At 38.5% G+C, this 18,268-nt stretch overlaps 1 protein-coding gene across 1 annotated transcript in view; it reads left to right on the plus strand.

Annotated features, from left to right (window-relative positions):
- Positions 1-17,335, plus strand: part of glra4a (glycine receptor, alpha 4a) — a 62,588-nt gene extending 45,253 nt beyond the window's left edge. The window contains exons 3-9 of the mRNA XM_075480710.1: positions 1,336-1,403; positions 2,534-2,757; positions 4,084-4,166; positions 8,868-9,005; positions 9,244-9,458; positions 10,444-10,593; positions 16,466-17,335. Coding sequence (XP_075336825.1) covers positions 1,336-1,403; positions 2,534-2,757; positions 4,084-4,166; positions 8,868-9,005; positions 9,244-9,458; positions 10,444-10,593; positions 16,466-16,756 — 1,169 coding nt within the window. The 3' untranslated portion in view covers positions 16,757-17,335. The remainder of the gene's footprint in view (positions 1-1,335; positions 1,404-2,533; positions 2,758-4,083; positions 4,167-8,867; positions 9,006-9,243; positions 9,459-10,443; positions 10,594-16,465) is intronic.
- The last annotated feature ends 933 nt before the right edge of the window (positions 17,336-18,268 follow it).

Below are 18,268 nucleotides of genomic sequence, written 5' to 3' on the forward strand. Positions count from 1 at the left end.
ATTGTGGCATTTTAAAATTTACTATTTGCAGGTGTCTGTAATTGCTTTAATTGCTTTTTTCTTGTTTTGATTTAAGAGAAGTTAATGCTGGGGCTGCACGGTGGTTAACACCGTCGCCTTGCAGCAAGGGGGTTCCAAGTTCGATTTCTGTCTGGAGTCTTTCTGTGTCAAGTTTGCATGTTCTCCCCGTGTATGCGTGGGTTCTCTCCAGGTACTCCGGCTTCCTCCCTCCACCCAAAAACATGCATGTTAGGTTCGTTGGTAGCTCTAAATTGTCCCTAGGAGTGAGTGTGAGCGTGGGTGGTTGTGCGTCTCATTTGTCTCTGTGTGGCCCTGTGATGGACTGGCAACCTGTCCAGGATGTACCCTGCCTCTCGCCCATTGACCACTGGGATAGGCTCCAGCCCCCCGCGACCTGACAGTTGGATTAAGCGGGTATAGAAAATGGATGGATGTTAATGCTCCGAGTTCTGCAGTACAGGAGGTGATTTTCTGGTTCCGAAGGTTGCCCATCAACAGTAATGCTTATCTGGCAAATAATAATACAGGTTTGGATCTAGTCTCCCTATGACTTGGGGACTATTTCCAAAGTTTTGGCTACTAATAATCAAGACAACAGTATACGATACTTGCATGTCTTGTCATGCCCCCCGTGAACTTCCTACCATCACCCTTGAAACAAGTGTCTCACTGATTGAAAATCTCAGAGTTTAGGTAAGAAATGCAATTTATTTCTTTTATGATGTCTTCACACATCGGCTCTGGACATTAAGGAATCGGGTCCAGGTCTATGTCCCCATTCGGCCTTTCATACATCTACCAAACAAAAGGCCGATTTTCTGTGTGAGACAGATTCTGACCGCTAGAATTTTTTTTAAAGGTGGCACCTGGGTATACAGGATATATACAGGAGTCAACACAGAGTTGAATACTAATAATGGTCTCAGACACAAAATGTGGGCCAGCACAAGTATTACCTTCCTTGTTGCCAAATTTTAACAATCCCAACATTTCCTGTTCCCTTAGAATTTCTCATAAAACATTTCACCTGTCACTGCACTATAAGTTACAGGGCTGAGAAGAACAGATACTGTATCCGCCTGCACGTACCAGGCTCCTCAGAATCAGAGCTGGAGCATGACATGATCTGCTGTAATATTCCCAGTCACAATGATTGCACACAGGGATGAAAAGTAATGAAGACACTGACATTTTTCAGAAGCCTCAGGAGATGTGCAATATAATAGGTATTTTTAATGTGAACGCCAGTGTAATCTCATAAATCCCATTTTAGGGGAACAATGTATATATTCAGTGTGTTGTTTCTTCCCTCAGGTCCTCCTGTGAATGTCACCTGCAATATTTTCATCAACAGCTTCGGGTCAATCACAGAAACCACTATGGTAAGGAAACTAAGGATTTCAGAAGTTGCAAATAGTATATATTCCAATGTTTTTTCTTAAAAACAAGCGCACAAACCTTAATGACATTAAACAGTTTTATTAACATACCTAAGTTTTTGGACATTATCGTAGATTATGGTTTGTAACATTTTAGTTGCATCCATCTCTCCATGATCCATCTTGATTTCTAAAAAGATCATCTCCACTATCTTCTTTATTAATCCTCATGGTGCTAAAGCTATTCCGTCAGTTCTGTTTCCTAGAGCATAACAGTGCAACCTTCAGAGACCAGTGGGTCACTGACATGCTGATAATGAACTGTCCACTCTGCAATTAAAATGAAAAATTGAGAAAATGAATGAAAAGGGTAAGGTGGGGGGTGTTTTTGCTGCTGGGTCAGCTCTGTACAGCAGTGCAGTGTTTAAGGGTATCTGGGGAGTTTCAGAGGGTCGGTCTTCCAGCCAGGTTGCTTCAGCAAATAACACCAACGATGACATTGTATGTGCTTATAAAGCATGTGTTTTTATTCTGATAAACTTGAGAGAAAACAGCAGTATACAATGCCTAAATATGAATTGTGATTTCACGGTAAAGATTAGAATGTTTATGTAATTACTCATATGTTATATGCAGGCAGGATTGATCAGTACCCTGAATTGTTTTTTATTGCAAAACAACTGCACAGCAGCAGCAAGTTTGAACAAACAGTAGACCTTTCAGACACTTTGTTAAATCTGAGGAATACGGTGAAGCAAAGCATAACTGACGTGTATATTTTCCACAACTTTTGGCCTTTGTTTGCAAAAAGGGATTATCTTGTAACTCTTATAGTGACTCCAGTGTAGACTGGCCTTTACTGTGAACATAATGCTGCTCAGCCACATTATCACAACAGAAATTAAATTGGCCACTATCTGCCTTCATCCCAGTTCATTTTTCTTATCATGAAGGGATACTGTGTATACTCACTACAACAGTGATATTCCAACCAAAGACATCAACTCTTTAATCATACTTTATCTTTCATTGCTCTTAAAACCAGAATTGTAGAAAGAAATCCATTTTTAAGCCCTCCCTCTAACCTCAACTGATGATATATTTTCCATTAACTATCCTGAGTTCTTCCGCAGGACTACAGGCTTAACGTATTTCTACGGCAAAAATGGAATGACCCTCGTCTGGCTTATAAAGAATACCCAGACGACTCCCTAGATCTGGATCCCTCCATGCTGGACTCTATCTGGAAACCTGATTTATTCTTTGCAAACGAGAAAGGAGCCAATTTCCATGAGGTCACCACTGATAACAAGTTGCTTCGGATTTTCCTAGATGGAAGCGTTCTTTACAGCATCAGGTAAGTAAAGATAGTCTTTCAAAAACTTTACTGGGTGCTGGGTTGTAAACTTTTGGGGAATGACATAACGAGGTTCAATCGCACTGCAGCTGCAATGAAGAAACTTAAGTAAATATTCCATAATTCACCAATTTGGTGCTAAGGATGGACATTCATTTGTGTGTCTTTACAGGGTAACATTATGGTCTAACTGATTTATCAAAAAGGGTCATTTTAGAACATTGGCATTTAAATTCATATCATTAACATGTTACAAATGTGCATTATCTGCACATATTTTGAAGGATCTATTTTAAGTGCGTTTCTGCACAGTAAATTGTGGAAAATAGCTCAAGCAATGATTGCCACTCAGTGTTGTCCAAATAGGCAAATAGCAAACAAATCTCACTCTTGCTTGACCCCTTCAGTGCAATTTCAGTAGTTAACTTAATATTCAGGGACCTCTCCACTCAGGCCTCCAAAATATTAATAGGATGGGAGCCTTGGAAAAAAAATGCACTGATAAGTCAAGCAGAAAGTGTCTTACAAAGTTGTTGGTTCAAGTTTTCATAATAATATTTCATTATGATAAACTTACCTATGTGGTAATTGTAAATATCACGACATTTCTAAAATTTGGTTTATTAGAATGAATACATCTTTGGGAGGATTAATAAACAGTTATCTGACAAATTGTATTGTCAATACACATTCACCTCCATTTAATTAAAATTTTAATTTGCTCACCAACTATGCTTGGTTATTATGGATCAAATATCTTCGTTTGCCCCAAATTTGTGACAGAAGAGTAAATCACTCGGGTGTGTTGTAGTTTTTTCTTTGGCTGGTGGATGATGTTGTGTCATCATAGCACATTATCAAATGGGTGCCTGTGTGTATAATGCTGGTGGCTCTCGTCTCGCCTTTGGGCATTGCATTACAGCAGGTAATTACGCTCTTTCCTCCAGACAGATTCCTGAATAGCTCTCTCTGTCTCTTGTCTAAGAATCCTTGAAGGCTTAATGCATCAACACAGCAACAAATAAAGGCAGGATGTCTACAACAATTGCTTTCCCGTTACCGTTGTTCGAAGAGTGATCAAATGGCAGAGTTACATAAGACGTTTTCCCAATCGCTGGCCGTTTAAAATAATTGATTTAGTTTTGTTTTCCTCAACTCAAATAAACTAAACCATTTGAGGTTCATTTCCTATAAATGGCTAAACAAATCAACTCGTCACTGATTTATTTCACTGTTCCTTCAATCTCTTAACCTATCATATCTCCTCATTTTTGGTGTCTTCTTTCGTGGCTCCTATTCTTTCTTCCAATCTGTTTTCTGTCTCAGGCTGACTCTAACCCTGTCCTGCCCTATGGACTTGAAGAATTTCCCAATGGACATTCAGACCTGTACCATGCAGCTTGAAAGCTGTGAGTTTTCATTTCTTCTTCCTCCTTTATTCTCACACTTCTTTTTTTTTCATCTCCCTTTGGTTCATATTTTTGACCTTTTGCCTGCCTTGCAAAGTGTCTAATATTGTTGTATTCCAAGAAACATCAACTCTCAGACCTGTAAGTTTGTTTGTTTTCAGTTTATCTATATCATTCAATCTCTTTGTGGTTGTTATTAATAGTTAAAATATGATTGTTCAGGCTTTTGCGTCTATGTATCATGGTGCTGAAGAATCTACCCCTGGAAGGCGAGGCGTAACTTAGCAACAGTAAAAGAAGGTCTTCAAGCTTTCTTGCTTGCAGCAAAGCCACAAGTACAAAATATCAGTCTCCAGCAGCTCCAGAAATACATTAATGTGCATGCTCTGTAAATCCACATGTCTGAAAACATTCAAATCTACCATTAATCTAATTTTCATTCAACCCATAAAGCTATTGTTTGCTTTATCAGCCAGCTAGTTACAGCCAATACTGCTACTGACAGCCAACCTGTTGTCATTTCCAGGGTATTCAATACTGCTATTTTTTCAAGGCTGAGAGCATCTTGGATACACTCAACACATTACAGAAAAAAAACAAAACACTAAATAGTACACAGTGCATTACAGTACTAACACAGAGGAAGCAGAAAGTATTAAGGAATTAGGAGTGGTAACATATTCTACATCATCAATGCGAGAATGAAAATCTTGACCGTTCTGGTAGCAGTATTAAAAAAAAAAAAAAAAAAAAAAAAAAAAAAAAAGCTTAAAGCTGCAGTCGGCAAGTTTTCAAAATTCCGAGTCTAAAGTTGGAAAATTCAAACTGATACAACTTTCAGGTCCCTCCCCCAACCTCTGACAAGCTCCGAATCGCCCCCCAAACCCCTCCCCCTCTGTGGACGAGGTTGTGCACGTGAGTTCACATCAGTGTGAGCGCACACAAGCTGGGGCAGACTCACGCTCAGCAGCGTGTGCACAAGCTGTGATTGACAGGTAGGATTCCTCCACCCTAACGTGATTGGTTAAAAACAGCCGGGAGCGCTCGGTTTTTGCAAGCATGATTACAGGCTTCAGAGGGAGCTACAGATTTCGTTATTTTTACTAAACAGCCTATTTAATATTCTACTTCCAGAATCCCATGACAGTTCAAGCTAATATGACTAAAAAAAAGTTGCTGACTGCCGCTTTAATGATGGTAAAGTGTTTTTGCTTTCAACTGTTTGAAACATTTACCAAAAATAGGGAATGAAATATGAAATATGTACAGACACTTAAAACCTTTTAAAATGTCACTGCGCTGATAACTTAGGGTAGGAATAATATCCTGCCCTTTCAGCTTTTCCTTGCCTTTAGCAGAGATAGCATCTGCCCTCATGAAACCAATTTCCAGGATATAAATAATAAAACTTTAATTCAGTGTCCCTTTTATTATATGTGACCCAACCCCTGTACCTAGAGGTGACCCCTTTCCCCATCAGAGGGACGAAGTTATTCAAGTTTAGCAGATTGGGGAAACAAGCAGAGAAGTTGTATCAAAGTCGTTTTTAGAGGAGTATTTTCCGCAGAAAGTAACTGAAGCTCAGTGCTGATATTTCTACTTATATCTTTATCCGATTCAATTTAGATTGAAGTTTCAGAAAGAAAGACTAATTCAAGTTATAGAGATGTTCATACAAGGAGTCCTCTGCTTGTCCAAGAAGAAGCAGTATTCATTTCTGAAAGTTAACAAGGGCAATCATAAAAAATAAAAACAATGACATGAAAAAAATCTCAAACATTTTGCCCTTTCAGTGTGTTAGGAAAGGATAAAGTCGGTGATCTGATGTGCGTCTAAAATATGTGTGTATGTCAGAGTAACTATCACATCGCACCGCCATTAGAGGAGATATAATCATTTCTGATTAAAAGCCTAGTGAGGATACTTGGCCTTGTGTTGACAGGTGCTAGTATAACACCCAAGGGTGTGATCACCTTGGCTAAAGCTTAATGTTAAGAAGACATTATAGGTTTTATTGTCACTTTTGGAGCTGGCAACACCATCTGCTCTACATGAAAAGGAGTAAGAGACAAGTATGATTGAAAAAAAAAAAAAAAAAAAAAAAAAAAAAGATAGGTTATCTTTGAGGTTTGAGTAAGCCAAGGCCAATCTTCTTTTATGGCCTTTCATGCCATGGGCATATATAGATGTATAAATAGAGCCAACCATAGGACTCTGCTTTTTCTGATACATCAAAGCCCAATATGTGCAGCTTATAACACTTTGCTTTGCCTTGAGCCAATAGTGAGGAGTGACCTCAAATCTACTATTTAACTTATATGATAAGTGAAACGCAAGACCAAGATGGTAAATGTGAAACATAACCGCAGCTGCATTGAGCTTTTATTAGATGAACGACTTTTAAAGATGAGAAAAGAGATGGCATGTGATGAATGGTCATTACTCCACCATTCTGGCTCATGAATTTTCTTTTCATTGATAATGAACACTATGTCAATTATGTTTTGATGTCTGTCAACTATAATTGGCAGACAAAAAGATGACTATTTCACTAGCTTAATAACACAGTGATATTCCCCTTGTTCGTATTAGGAGGATGTGCAAATGACAGTGAATTCTCCCCAAGAACAGGATAAATGTGTTTTAGTGGAGATGTTTTTCAGACTGGTGATACAACATTGGGAGTAACATTTTGAATAATTTATGTATTTGTAACTCAGGCCCTACAGGGTCTCATGAGACATCGGTATTATTCAGATCTTTGAAGAACTCCTCATTGTTGTTGCATGCAGTGTGCATTTTCAATATACTAATAATCAAGCAGCTGTTAGAAGTACACCCCGCAAAAAAAACTCAAAAAGACCATACAAATCTACATGTAAAATATATGCATATGCTGACAGGTCATATCTAAGTGCTACTCAACGTTATACTTTCAGCTAGCCTCAAAAATGCATTATTTATAGATGTATTCCATTATTATACAGTTTGTATTCTTGCAGGTGCACCTGTTAAGTACAAACACTCATCAGCTCAGTGTATGTGAACACATACAACATCAATCATGTTCTGGAGCTTTACTGTGAAAAACAGGGTGGTAAAAAGTAGCTGCTAAGATGAGCAGAGGGCCATTACACCACTACAGTCCTCCAAGTTTGAGTTTCTTCTCAGAGTCTCATTAGCTGAGATTTAAGGATGTTTTCTCATGGGCAGATTTTATACAAGATCTTGGTAAAAAGTAACGTTAATGAGGGGCAAGAGGAAGAAGATGGTGATTACAGGAATATTTAAAAGCTACTGCAGTTGGTTATCCCGTTCTTTGACATATACAGTAGAGACTTTATCATAGTAAATATTGAACATTAACATTCAATTGAATGAGTCATTCTCATGTCATAGGTGAAAATATATATATATATATATGATGCATGCAAATTCAGTAGTGATACGGAATTTCAGGATCTGATGCGTTTCTAATACTTAAAATGCAAAACATTTATCAAACCTTTGCTTTCATTTAACATTAAAATTACTCAATTTTTCTTCTTCCTCAACAATAAATTCAGTTTTAATTTCATGGCACCAGATCATAACAAGTCATATCAGATGCAGAAAATAGAGGTGAGAGAATATTAAAGACCTGAACCCTTTAACCCTACAGAGAGGGGATCTGGTGGCTCAATTATATCCTCCTCCGAGGTGCAGTTTGCTGGGTTGGTTTAGGTCCACTAGTCCCTCGTAAGGTAGGGGTCACTGCAAATCAAGTGCTCCGAGTGATCACCTTTAATCTATAATGAAACATTTCTATGCTCACGGGTGTAGTCCATAGGGCAAGAGGGGTCACTGAATGGTCTGATGAGTATGAAGTAATGATGTAAATCCTTATGCTATTGCCTTCACAGTTATAAGATATAAACTCTGTTTAACACGTGTTATTTTGGACCAGTGTTACATAATTCTCTTCACAACCCTTACCAAACACAGAATGAAGGAATAAATTTTGGAAAAATAGTGCTCACCCCTCCCACAGATCATTCCTGAGAAGCTGTTTTAGCAGCACTTGGTGGTCCACCTTTGTAACCTTGCTAAAAAAACTTGAAGTTTCTTTTGTCTCCTCTATGTGAGGAGAGTAAAGACATATCCTTTTATGCTTGACAAAAACCCTAAACACCCCCTTGTGTTCAGTCATGTTTAATTACTCTTCAGTACAAGCGCATGTCTATGAGCTCCAACTCTGATCACTTTCTATGTAAACATGATACCCTGGTGCACACGCTAATTTTCACTGTCAACCAGTCCACAAACTAAAGGGGATGGGATGGATCCATTTTGGTGTCTGCTCAGCAGCTGTTGACTCATCCTGCATGGTAGGACTAATTCCCCAAGTCCAGTCAAGATTTCTCCTGAAGTCGGGCTTATCAGAAATTGTGGTCCAACATAGCCTCTAAGATAGTGCTTTCAATTTCTGTTCTAGTGTGTAGTAGTCTACACCGTTGTCTCTGGCAACAATTACTGGAATGCATAGTACCAACACAATGAGGGTAACCACATTCCATCTGACAATGGTCAGTGATGTTTTTCTGGGTGAAACCATCCAGAAATGCACACATATTTGGTGTAAAAAGGATATAAGTAAAAGGCTCATTACTTAACATTTCTCTCTTGTTATAATATCTTCTCTGTCCTCTTTTCTTTTTACAGTTGGTTACACCATGAATGACTTGATATTTGAATGGCTGTCTGACAACCCTGTTCAAGTGGCTGAGGATCTTACCCTCCCCCAGTTTGTGCTGAAAGAAGAAAAGGATTTGGGCAACTGCACTAAGCACTATAACACAGGTCAATTATACAATCCAGTTAGACTGTTGAGAAACCAATGACCCAATAAGTACCAGAATTCTACATTATATTCTTTGTTCTACTTTATTTCAACCTTGCTGCATGATTAGGATTATATGAAGTCCAATTGCCTTTTCCCTAAATGTATTTTCAAGCACAGCCCGTTTCTTCTTTTATGCATTTAAAATGTATTCCATCAGGCACAGACACTTGAATATCCCATGTCATGTGCCTGCAGGTAAATTCACCTGTATTGAGGTAAAGTTCCACCTGGAACGGCAGATGGGTTATTACTTGATCCAGATGTACATCCCTTCCCTCCTCATCGTTATCCTCTCCTGGGTCTCTTTCTGGATAAATATGGATGCTGCACCAGCCAGAGTCGGTCTGGGTATCACCACCGTGCTAACAATGACCACACAGAGCTCTGGGTCAAGAGCGTCACTGCCAAAGGTTAGTCTGCACACTGGCGGTCAATATGTGCGACTGCCTGTGCTAAGGGACAGATGGTGTTCGTGTGAAAGCAGATGCAAACTGATCAGGCATAACCCAGAGATAAAGAGTAAAGTCAAAGCCTCTTAATATATTTTTGTTATTTTGTAGTAGTAATAATGTAGTCTGTTGTAACCAAATATGTGTGAGGGCATTATAGCATTATATGATACCATCAACAAAAAGGTCATTGAATAAATTAAAAAATACAAACTCAACATCATCATGCGCTTCAAACTTTAGACTTTTTTGACATTTTGCTTTGACACTTCCTGCATAAAATTATTCATGATTTGAAAATAACAGCACCAAAAGAAAAGGTGATGGTATTTCTAGTCAAGACCAACCAGACCGTCAAACAGTGGCAGATATTCAATCTCTTATGTACAGTCAATGTTAAAAGCATTTTGTGTGTGCCTTCCAAAGCTGGTATAGGAGTTATTTGGAGGAATATTTGGATTGGGACAACATTCTACAAATGGGAAGCATTAAGTCACAACGTGCTATTTTTTATTTTTTTTTCCATGAGGCAGATCTTGATTCAGGAAAAGGCTAGACGCAAGTTATGGAGAGCATGATGGATGTTTCATATCCTGTTTGTTTTGCTTTTTTCTCTCGGTGTTTGTATCTGTAGCAGTCAGCAAACTGCTGCTCAATTGGGTGAAGTCTCCATGCATTGCCTGCTCAATGAGCATTGCTGATGTGCTGTGACACATTTTATCGTGAATGACACAGTTGGGCTACACCAAGACTTGGCCGTGATCTGTCTTATAGCTATGTGTCAACTGCCCACAACCCACTGATTCATTCCAATTCTAGGTCACCTCAAAGTTGTGTGTCAGTAAAAGCCAGAGCTGAGAAACAGTGGGATTATTAATGACCTACAAATTATACATCAGTCTTATTGATTAGCTATGGATTACTCTGTGACCTTGTCTTTTCACAGGTGTCCTATGTGAAGGCCATTGACATTTGGATGGCAGTGTGTCTTCTTTTTGTGTTCGCTGCCTTGTTGGAGTATGCAGCAGTTAACTTTGTCTCAAGGCAACACAAGGAGTTTATCAGGCTGAGGAAAAAGCAGCGGCAGCAGAGAATAGTAAGTGCAAACTGTGCACACACTACAATAGCTAAAGCCTGCTTCCAGAAAATAACATGCACATGGACATCATCTCACATGGTAGCAGATTCCAAGAAAGTAGGCATGAGGTACACACACCCGATATAGACAACACAAGTCCTTGGCAGCTTCTGTAGCCTTGACTTATGCCTCTTGTCATTGTGGCACTCTATATATTCAGGAGCTGACAACGGCATGCTACAGCTGGCTGTCATATTGCATGAGGAAGATCTGCTAATTTCAGTTCAGCTCATTTCCATGCTGAGCACTGACCTGTGAGGAGTATTGTGATCCTTTATCTTTGTCACTGCATCTGACAAGGAGCAAAGCCTTTCCAGCAGCCACCAGCATCATGGCACTGGGATCCCTCAGCTCTACACCAGTTGATACTTTTACAGTGGGGCTATACAGTATGTCAGACCATTTAATGACTGGATGCGGTAAACAGTTGCATAATCTGTTCAACCCTCACAATGATGTATAGAGCAATAATGTATAGAGTCAGGCTCATTCTCATTTTCTTCTGATCTCTATGCTAAATAAGATGTCTTATTACTGTTGCTATACATGTTTGAAGGACGGAAATGTCTTTCATTGATTCCCAATTAGTTGACGTAAGGGTGCGGTCTCACTTATAATACCCTCTGCAACATTTAATCAAGAGCATTGTGCATGTTGCCAACCACCAAGTAATGCGAGCAAAATGAGACAAGACCAACAGTTGCATGACCTAAGAGTTATTCAGGAAATAAACACACCACCTAACACTGATCTGCCTCTTGTAACTTGTGTTGTTACAGTATGAGAGGACATAAAGTATATAGCCTGAGAGCTCAGACCATACACACCAAAGTGAAACTTTATATTTGACTGTTATTTAGTGCAGCATCATCTGAAGCTGAAGTTAGGAGGAGATACAGAGGAAGGCTCAAGGCTTTTCTGACTCAAAAAGTCAGAAAAAAGAAAACAGACGCCAAAATATATGTTCTGTCACAGAAAAAAAGTAATTTTTCCATAATGCATAACTGTTTTCTACTCAATAAAGTTTGTAGCTGTTGATATTAAATTACGAGTTCCAACTTAAACCATCTTAAAAGTCTTTGTGCTTGAGCTTGGTATTGTGTTGCATTTCACTCAACCACGCGCCTCCTGAACAGGATCTATTCCCTAAACAACCATTTGAAGAGAGGTGAAAGACAAAGAAGTTTTCCCCTTTAGAGCTACAGAGAAGACATCTTGAAAATCCCACTAAAGTGCTCAGAGGCTGGGCAGCCTCCCAGACTTGCAGCCAAGTTCCCTGTAAATGCATAAGAGTCCAGCAAATTTACTGGCCAAATTTACTCCTGCATCAACACAGAGGAAAGAAACTTATGGTCTTTCAGGGGAAAAGACTTCCCCCTGTCCGCACCAGTTACACAATTACGCCCATCAAAATGTCTGAGGTTGTAAATCTGAGAGGTATTGATACTCGACTTGATGTGCTTTACTGGAGAGAGGTTGTGAATCTGATGGAGTGTACAAAACCGAAACATACTCGAGCTTAATCATTGCCACTGTCTAACCTTGTGTTTGGCACATTAGAAATTTCAAACAGCTACTATTCCACATAGCCTTCGAAACTATAAAAATAGACTGATCTGTACTTCTATTTATGGTCTTAACAGAAATAAAAACTGAACTGACTGAGAATTCCTTCTTTCTTCAAAGACAGTTTGATAATTTGTCAGTTTTATAATAGATAAATTATCTAATAATTTCCTATCATTTAACTTAGAGCCTCTGAGATCATCTGCTGTTTTGATCTGAAGCTTGCATATATTTTCACTACATTTCTGTAAACAGGTATTTTGTCTCTGTGAAAACTCCAAAACAACTTACAAATTCAACACTAATGATTTCCTTCAGAGCAGCCAAACTGTCTTTCAATTAAAGATGGAATAAAGAGCAGTAACTGTTGTTTCTACCTTCCTTTCCATTGGAGGAGATTGGGAGTCGGGTTGGGAGTGTTGAGTCGTTGCAGAAAGCCAGTGACATCCCTGGTAACAGCTCAGCCTACAGGAATCTGAGTCAGCACTGCAGCACCTGTGCAAGGGTAAAAGAAAAAAAAAAAAAACCCTGTGTCAACCCTGACCTTCCAACCCAATTTTTGTTCATGCCTCCAGCCTCTGGAATTGATTGTGTTGTGAAACTTTCACCTCAAACATGAATTTATCCTGGCCCTTCTACCACAACCAAATACACATTGTGCTGATCTCACCCTGTCTCTATAGCCCTCTGCATCTGACCTTCTGTTCCTCTATACCATTATTATTACCAACTTGGAATTATTTCCCACTTTTTGCTTCCCCAGTGTTTACCCTGTTTAAAAAGTTTATTGAAATTCAGCACACCTTTCCTCCTCTTGTTTTTTCCATGTCAAAGTTTCAATCTTGCTTTTCAGGAAAACCTAAACAAAATATTAACATTTACAAAAACAATGTAATACTGCCAATTTCTTTTAAATCAGACACACAGTTGATTAAAAATAAAAACAACTTGGTAAAAGCCTATTCACTGTCTCACAGAGTATGATGAGAAGATTGTTAGCTTTCTAACACAATCATGAGAAAAATAAGCACAACCTAAGGACATTATTGGGTTTTTTTTTTTGGGGGGGGGGTTTCATGATATTGAGGCAAGGACATTTTTGATAGTCTACAAGTCAAATATAAATGCAAAATTTTCTTAAATTTATCTGACAAAAACATCTGCACATATAGTATTTTTCAGTAGAAAAGGTAAGTGACATCAGAAGTATTCCCCCTTCGTGCTGAATTAACTTCAATCAATACATTTCTTTAGGTGGCTCAGTCTATATAATTTGATTCAATTCTGGGTTGATTTGGTGATTACATTACCCTCCGTTTCTTGTTTTTGAGGCAGTCCTTGGCAAATGTGCCGGGGATCGTCATCCTGTTGGCAGATCCACTTAAAGTTCAACTATAACTCACAGACATTTGGCCTGACATTGTGTCCCAGCACTCTTTGATCTAATTCAGAATTTGTAATTAATCCAAAGACAGCAAGTTGCCCATTCCTTGAGGCAATGAAGCAAACCCAAACCACAGTTCCACTATTAAGAATAAGCTCTTCTCCTTAAAGGCTGTTTTTGTCTTATTGGTTGGTGGGGGGGGGGGGGTCAAGTCTTTACATTAAGTTAAGTCTTTATTTGCCATTTGTACACATACATAGGAATTCTTGTGTAGAGCTAAATCAAAGTCACATGGCCAGACAAGACCACCAAAAGCAAAAAAAGTAAAGCTGTTCAAATATAACAAAATAGCACACCAAGATAAAAAAAAAAAAAAAACAGTAATTCACATTGCTCTCACGACCTCAAGACATTACATATTCTTTGAACGTAATTGTTGTCCATGTTTGCCGACATGACCAAATGTCACATGGGCACGCATTTTTTGGAGAATGGGGTAGTTTCTGAAACTGGATTTCAGGGTGTGATTGAATGTTTACTTAGTTTTTACCTCCCACCGATTTGTTTTCTTTCAATGTATGAAAAAAAATTAATTGATTCAGCAAAGTGAAAAATAAATAAATGGACCTGACCACCTTTGTCCCCTTTAAGTATTTATGCTTGGCTCAGACAACAAGCTGCTGCACATACATTTATTTTTACTATACTCATGCAGTTTGAGAGTGACATCAATATTCTCAGCAATATTTCCCATAAATTCCAGTGTTTTTGATCATTGACACCCAAACAAGAAAACAGTTTGTTACATACAAAAACCAAGTAAAGACAAATTAAAAATTCCCAATAACTTTATTTTCCATCATCCATGTGATGATTAGAGTAGGTTAAACTGATCCTAATCAAACAAATCAATGTGGACCTGCTGCAGAGAGCACAGAGCAGAGTGAGCACCTATTATCTGAAGAGAAACGCACCATTAGACTTTAGCACATGATGTACTGTATCATTTCAGAAAGAGTAGGAGGGATAATTAAGCTGTGCTGAAAGGACTTCGACTCCCTATTCCTCTGTTGTATGGTGCAGTTTGTCATTTGGACAACATACAGTAGCCATGAAGTCACTCATCAACAGGCAGCCTTGAAACGAGTTAGGTTTATAGGAAATTAAGTTTGCAGCTTAGTGTTCAGCTAAACAGTGAAGGTCCAAGCAAAGGCAGAGGTAAGGTAGCAGTGGCCACTGTTTGAGAAAGTGTTCTAAAGACAAATTTGACAGTAATAGTGCAGCAGAGACCGGTGTCAAATACATTAGTAGCTTGACTTGCCTGACAGAAGAGGTTGGTGTGTCTGCCAAATCTGTCCAGCAAAAGACAGAGTTCAGCAGACTATACCAGAAAGCTGGCAGGGTCAGTGAGAAAGAAACCGAGAGGTAGGATGCAAGGATCAGAGCTTTCAGGGCACTTCACACCGACTTCTAATCATTCAATTTAGATCCCACATCTTCCCTTTCCCCATCTAAAGTGAAGCTCTCCAAGTGTCAGACGCCTGTCAGACTTAAGCTGAACATCTATTAATATTCTCTTCAAAGGGCAGAAACAATGCCTCATTCACTGTAAGAGGGGGAGAAGTACACCACAATTCATCAAAGCAAAGTTATATCATCACTTTATTCATATTTTGAACCCTTTTCTTTAACACTTTGAAAGATCTGTCATTCTGCAAATTTGAAAAGGCTGGAAAGGATAGATGGAGGTGAATTATTTCATTAACTTTCAGAATGACAAATCTGCTTTTTGTCCCCTTAGATGAGAATGACCTCTGAATACCCCCTTTATTTTGTAGAAACGTCACCATGTTTAAATGTTTAAAAACTTTTAAATTTGGTCAGGGTTCAAACAACCTCCAGGTGCCTCATTAGCCTTTTTTTTTCCCTCCGAAAAAGCTCTTTTCCTTTCCATGTCAAATTATGTTTTACGTTCTTTTATTTTTATTTAACCAATAAGTCCTCCCTAGCTGGACATGACGCAAACAAGTCTATGCGTTTGAGAAGTTCATAATATATTTGAAAATTTCTGGGGTTTTTTTGTTTTTCTATTTAACAGGAAATGGTTTGTCTGAAATTATTTAGAACCACCCCTATATAATAGATGGCAAAGCATTGATTTACTGCCAAAATAAACACTAAAATTAGAAGATACAAAGCTAAGGTTAAAGCTTTCTACATGTATACTCTGGGAGTTTGGACAGATTCAGGCTTCAACTTAAAATATTAATACCATTGGGTGCCAAGTCGATCAAATGGTGGATCATGTGTGAAGACTTAAAGTCCTCATTGCAGCAAGTCTGGTTTTTCGTTTTCCACCTATGGCCTTTTGTTGCATATCATCCCCTTTTTGTACCAATTTTTCTGTCCTTTCCTGATTTTTTTTGTGCCCAAACTGGTCAAATGTAAGATGTATTAATGAAATTGAATGATTATGTATTGATTAGATTTATTATTGATATTACTTGTTTATTTTGTCTCCTGGCCATCTAAAAGCTTTTATGAATCAACAATTGGCATGGGTAGGAATAATTGTAAGCTCGAATATCTTACATTGGAAGACTCATTGAGTAGCACATTTCCTGTATCGTGAAAGTCTTTTGGGATTTATTTTCCAGTTTTAAAGGAATGTGCTTGTTGAATTAATTTGATCTGAACAAAATCAATCAGTTCTCTTTTGAAACCAAACATTGGATTTCAGCCCTTGCGTCCATTTATTTTGCAGATGTTTTCACTCTGTGGCCCTCTTTTGGTTTCAGGAATCAGCCACCGAGTGGAAATGTTAAAAGCTGTATGATGATTGTTGTTGATAGAATTCATTTTTACTCTTTAACTCCGCAGGAGGAGGCACTGGTGAGGGAGAGTCGTGGTTTTTACTTCCGAGGTTACGGACTTGGTCACTGCCTGCAGACCAAGGATGGCACTGCTGTGGAAGCGGCCACAGTGTTCTCCCCACCGCCTCCAGTAACCATGTACGACAGAGAACTACTTCAAAAGCGTTTTGTGGACCGGGCTAAACGGATCGACACCATATCCAGAGCCGTCTTTCCCTTGAGTTTTCTCATATTCAACATCTTCTACTGGTTGACCTATAAAGTGCTGCGACATGAAGACATCCATGCAAATTTGTAAAAAACAGTCAGACAACGTTAGCAGTTACTTTTTCCCCCCTTCAAAACCAAAACTGCCTCTGAGCTATCAAAAATAAGATGAGGAAATGTGTCAAGAGGCATCACTGCTTCTCCGAGCCACTACTTAAAATAAAAAAAAAATAAAAACTTTGTGCTCAGGTGAGTCTTCAGGATCTCAGACAGATGAAGTGGAAAGACTAGGTTAAGATGAATTGCTTCAGGTTGTATGTGATTGCCCTCTCGTATCCGTCTTGATTTGATTCGCCTGGATCACAACAAGACAAAACCATGCTGGCACTTGAGCTATTTTCTAGACGATGGATAAAAGTGTTCAGAAGATGACATTGGTCCTGGCTAAATGAGACATATCGACTTGAATTTTGACACTTCACAGCTCTAAATGAATGTTTTTGACGATTAAAGAGATAATGGGTGTTTTTTTTACAACTTTAGATCATCTAATGGGTAAAGCTGGGTTTTGGGGAAGGAAATTTATGAATATTCCATAAGTGATGATAGTTAAATTTAGGTATGTGTAACAAGAGATTATATATATATATGTAAAACAGTGTATTAAAGTGTATATAAACAAAGCTGTTAAACTACACAAAGCACAAATATGTAATTCCTTTTGTCAAAATTTAAATAAATTGTTATTCTGCCAGGAAACCAGAAATGATTTTGCTGCTATTTAATTTTAACATCCACTTAATTATTTTGAAAGAGGCAAAAAAAGAACCGATACCTTTTTACACGCCAAAGAAATCCAGTCTCAACCGACTGCATCATCATGACACAATTACTTTTCTATTTTTGTGCGTTAATGGGCCCCATCAGCTCAAAATCCCAAGAGGGATGAAAGCTTAAACTAAATCATTCTACAATGAAAAAAAATTGTTACAGAGGTATAATCGGCAATAAGCTCACATCAGCGGCAGCACTGGGTCTTTGTTCAGTTTGTTAGTTGTGAAAATGTGAACTAACTTGGAAATACTAACTAAGCTGGAATTTCTCTCCTAGTCTCAGGAGTGGCTTTTGAAGGTGTGGAAATGCAGGGATGTGGTGGAGGACGAATTATTATTATTTTTATTTATTTATTTATTTTTTTTTAATGGAAAATCAGAGGGTTGTTTTATCAACTAATGAGTTTGAAAAGGGCTTGGTGTTCCACTGCTAATGACAATGAATTCAGAGAGGCAGCGGGAGCCCACTGTCCCTTTGTCTGCAATCCTAATCAACCCCTTTGTGTTGTATGGGTCCCCTGTCGATGGCAAAGTGTGTGAGAATGTGTTTTCATGCTTACCTTTGTTTAAACTTCACCATCTTTCTATGCTCGTGTTTTACAGATCTGATTTTTAAATTCAGTCCTGCGTTATGTTGTTCCTTTTAATCAAAACCGGTATTTGAGGAAAAGCTGATATAAGGACCTTTTATTACATAAATATAAAAGTTTGTTGCTTCCCCCATCCCCATATTTTCAGCACAAATATAGCAAAAGAAGCCTCCTCGTTGC

This window comes from Odontesthes bonariensis, chromosome 13 (genome assembly GCF_027942865.1).
Source record: "Odontesthes bonariensis isolate fOdoBon6 chromosome 13, fOdoBon6.hap1, whole genome shotgun sequence".
Lineage (NCBI taxonomy): Eukaryota > Metazoa > Chordata > Actinopteri > Atheriniformes > Atherinopsidae > Odontesthes > Odontesthes bonariensis.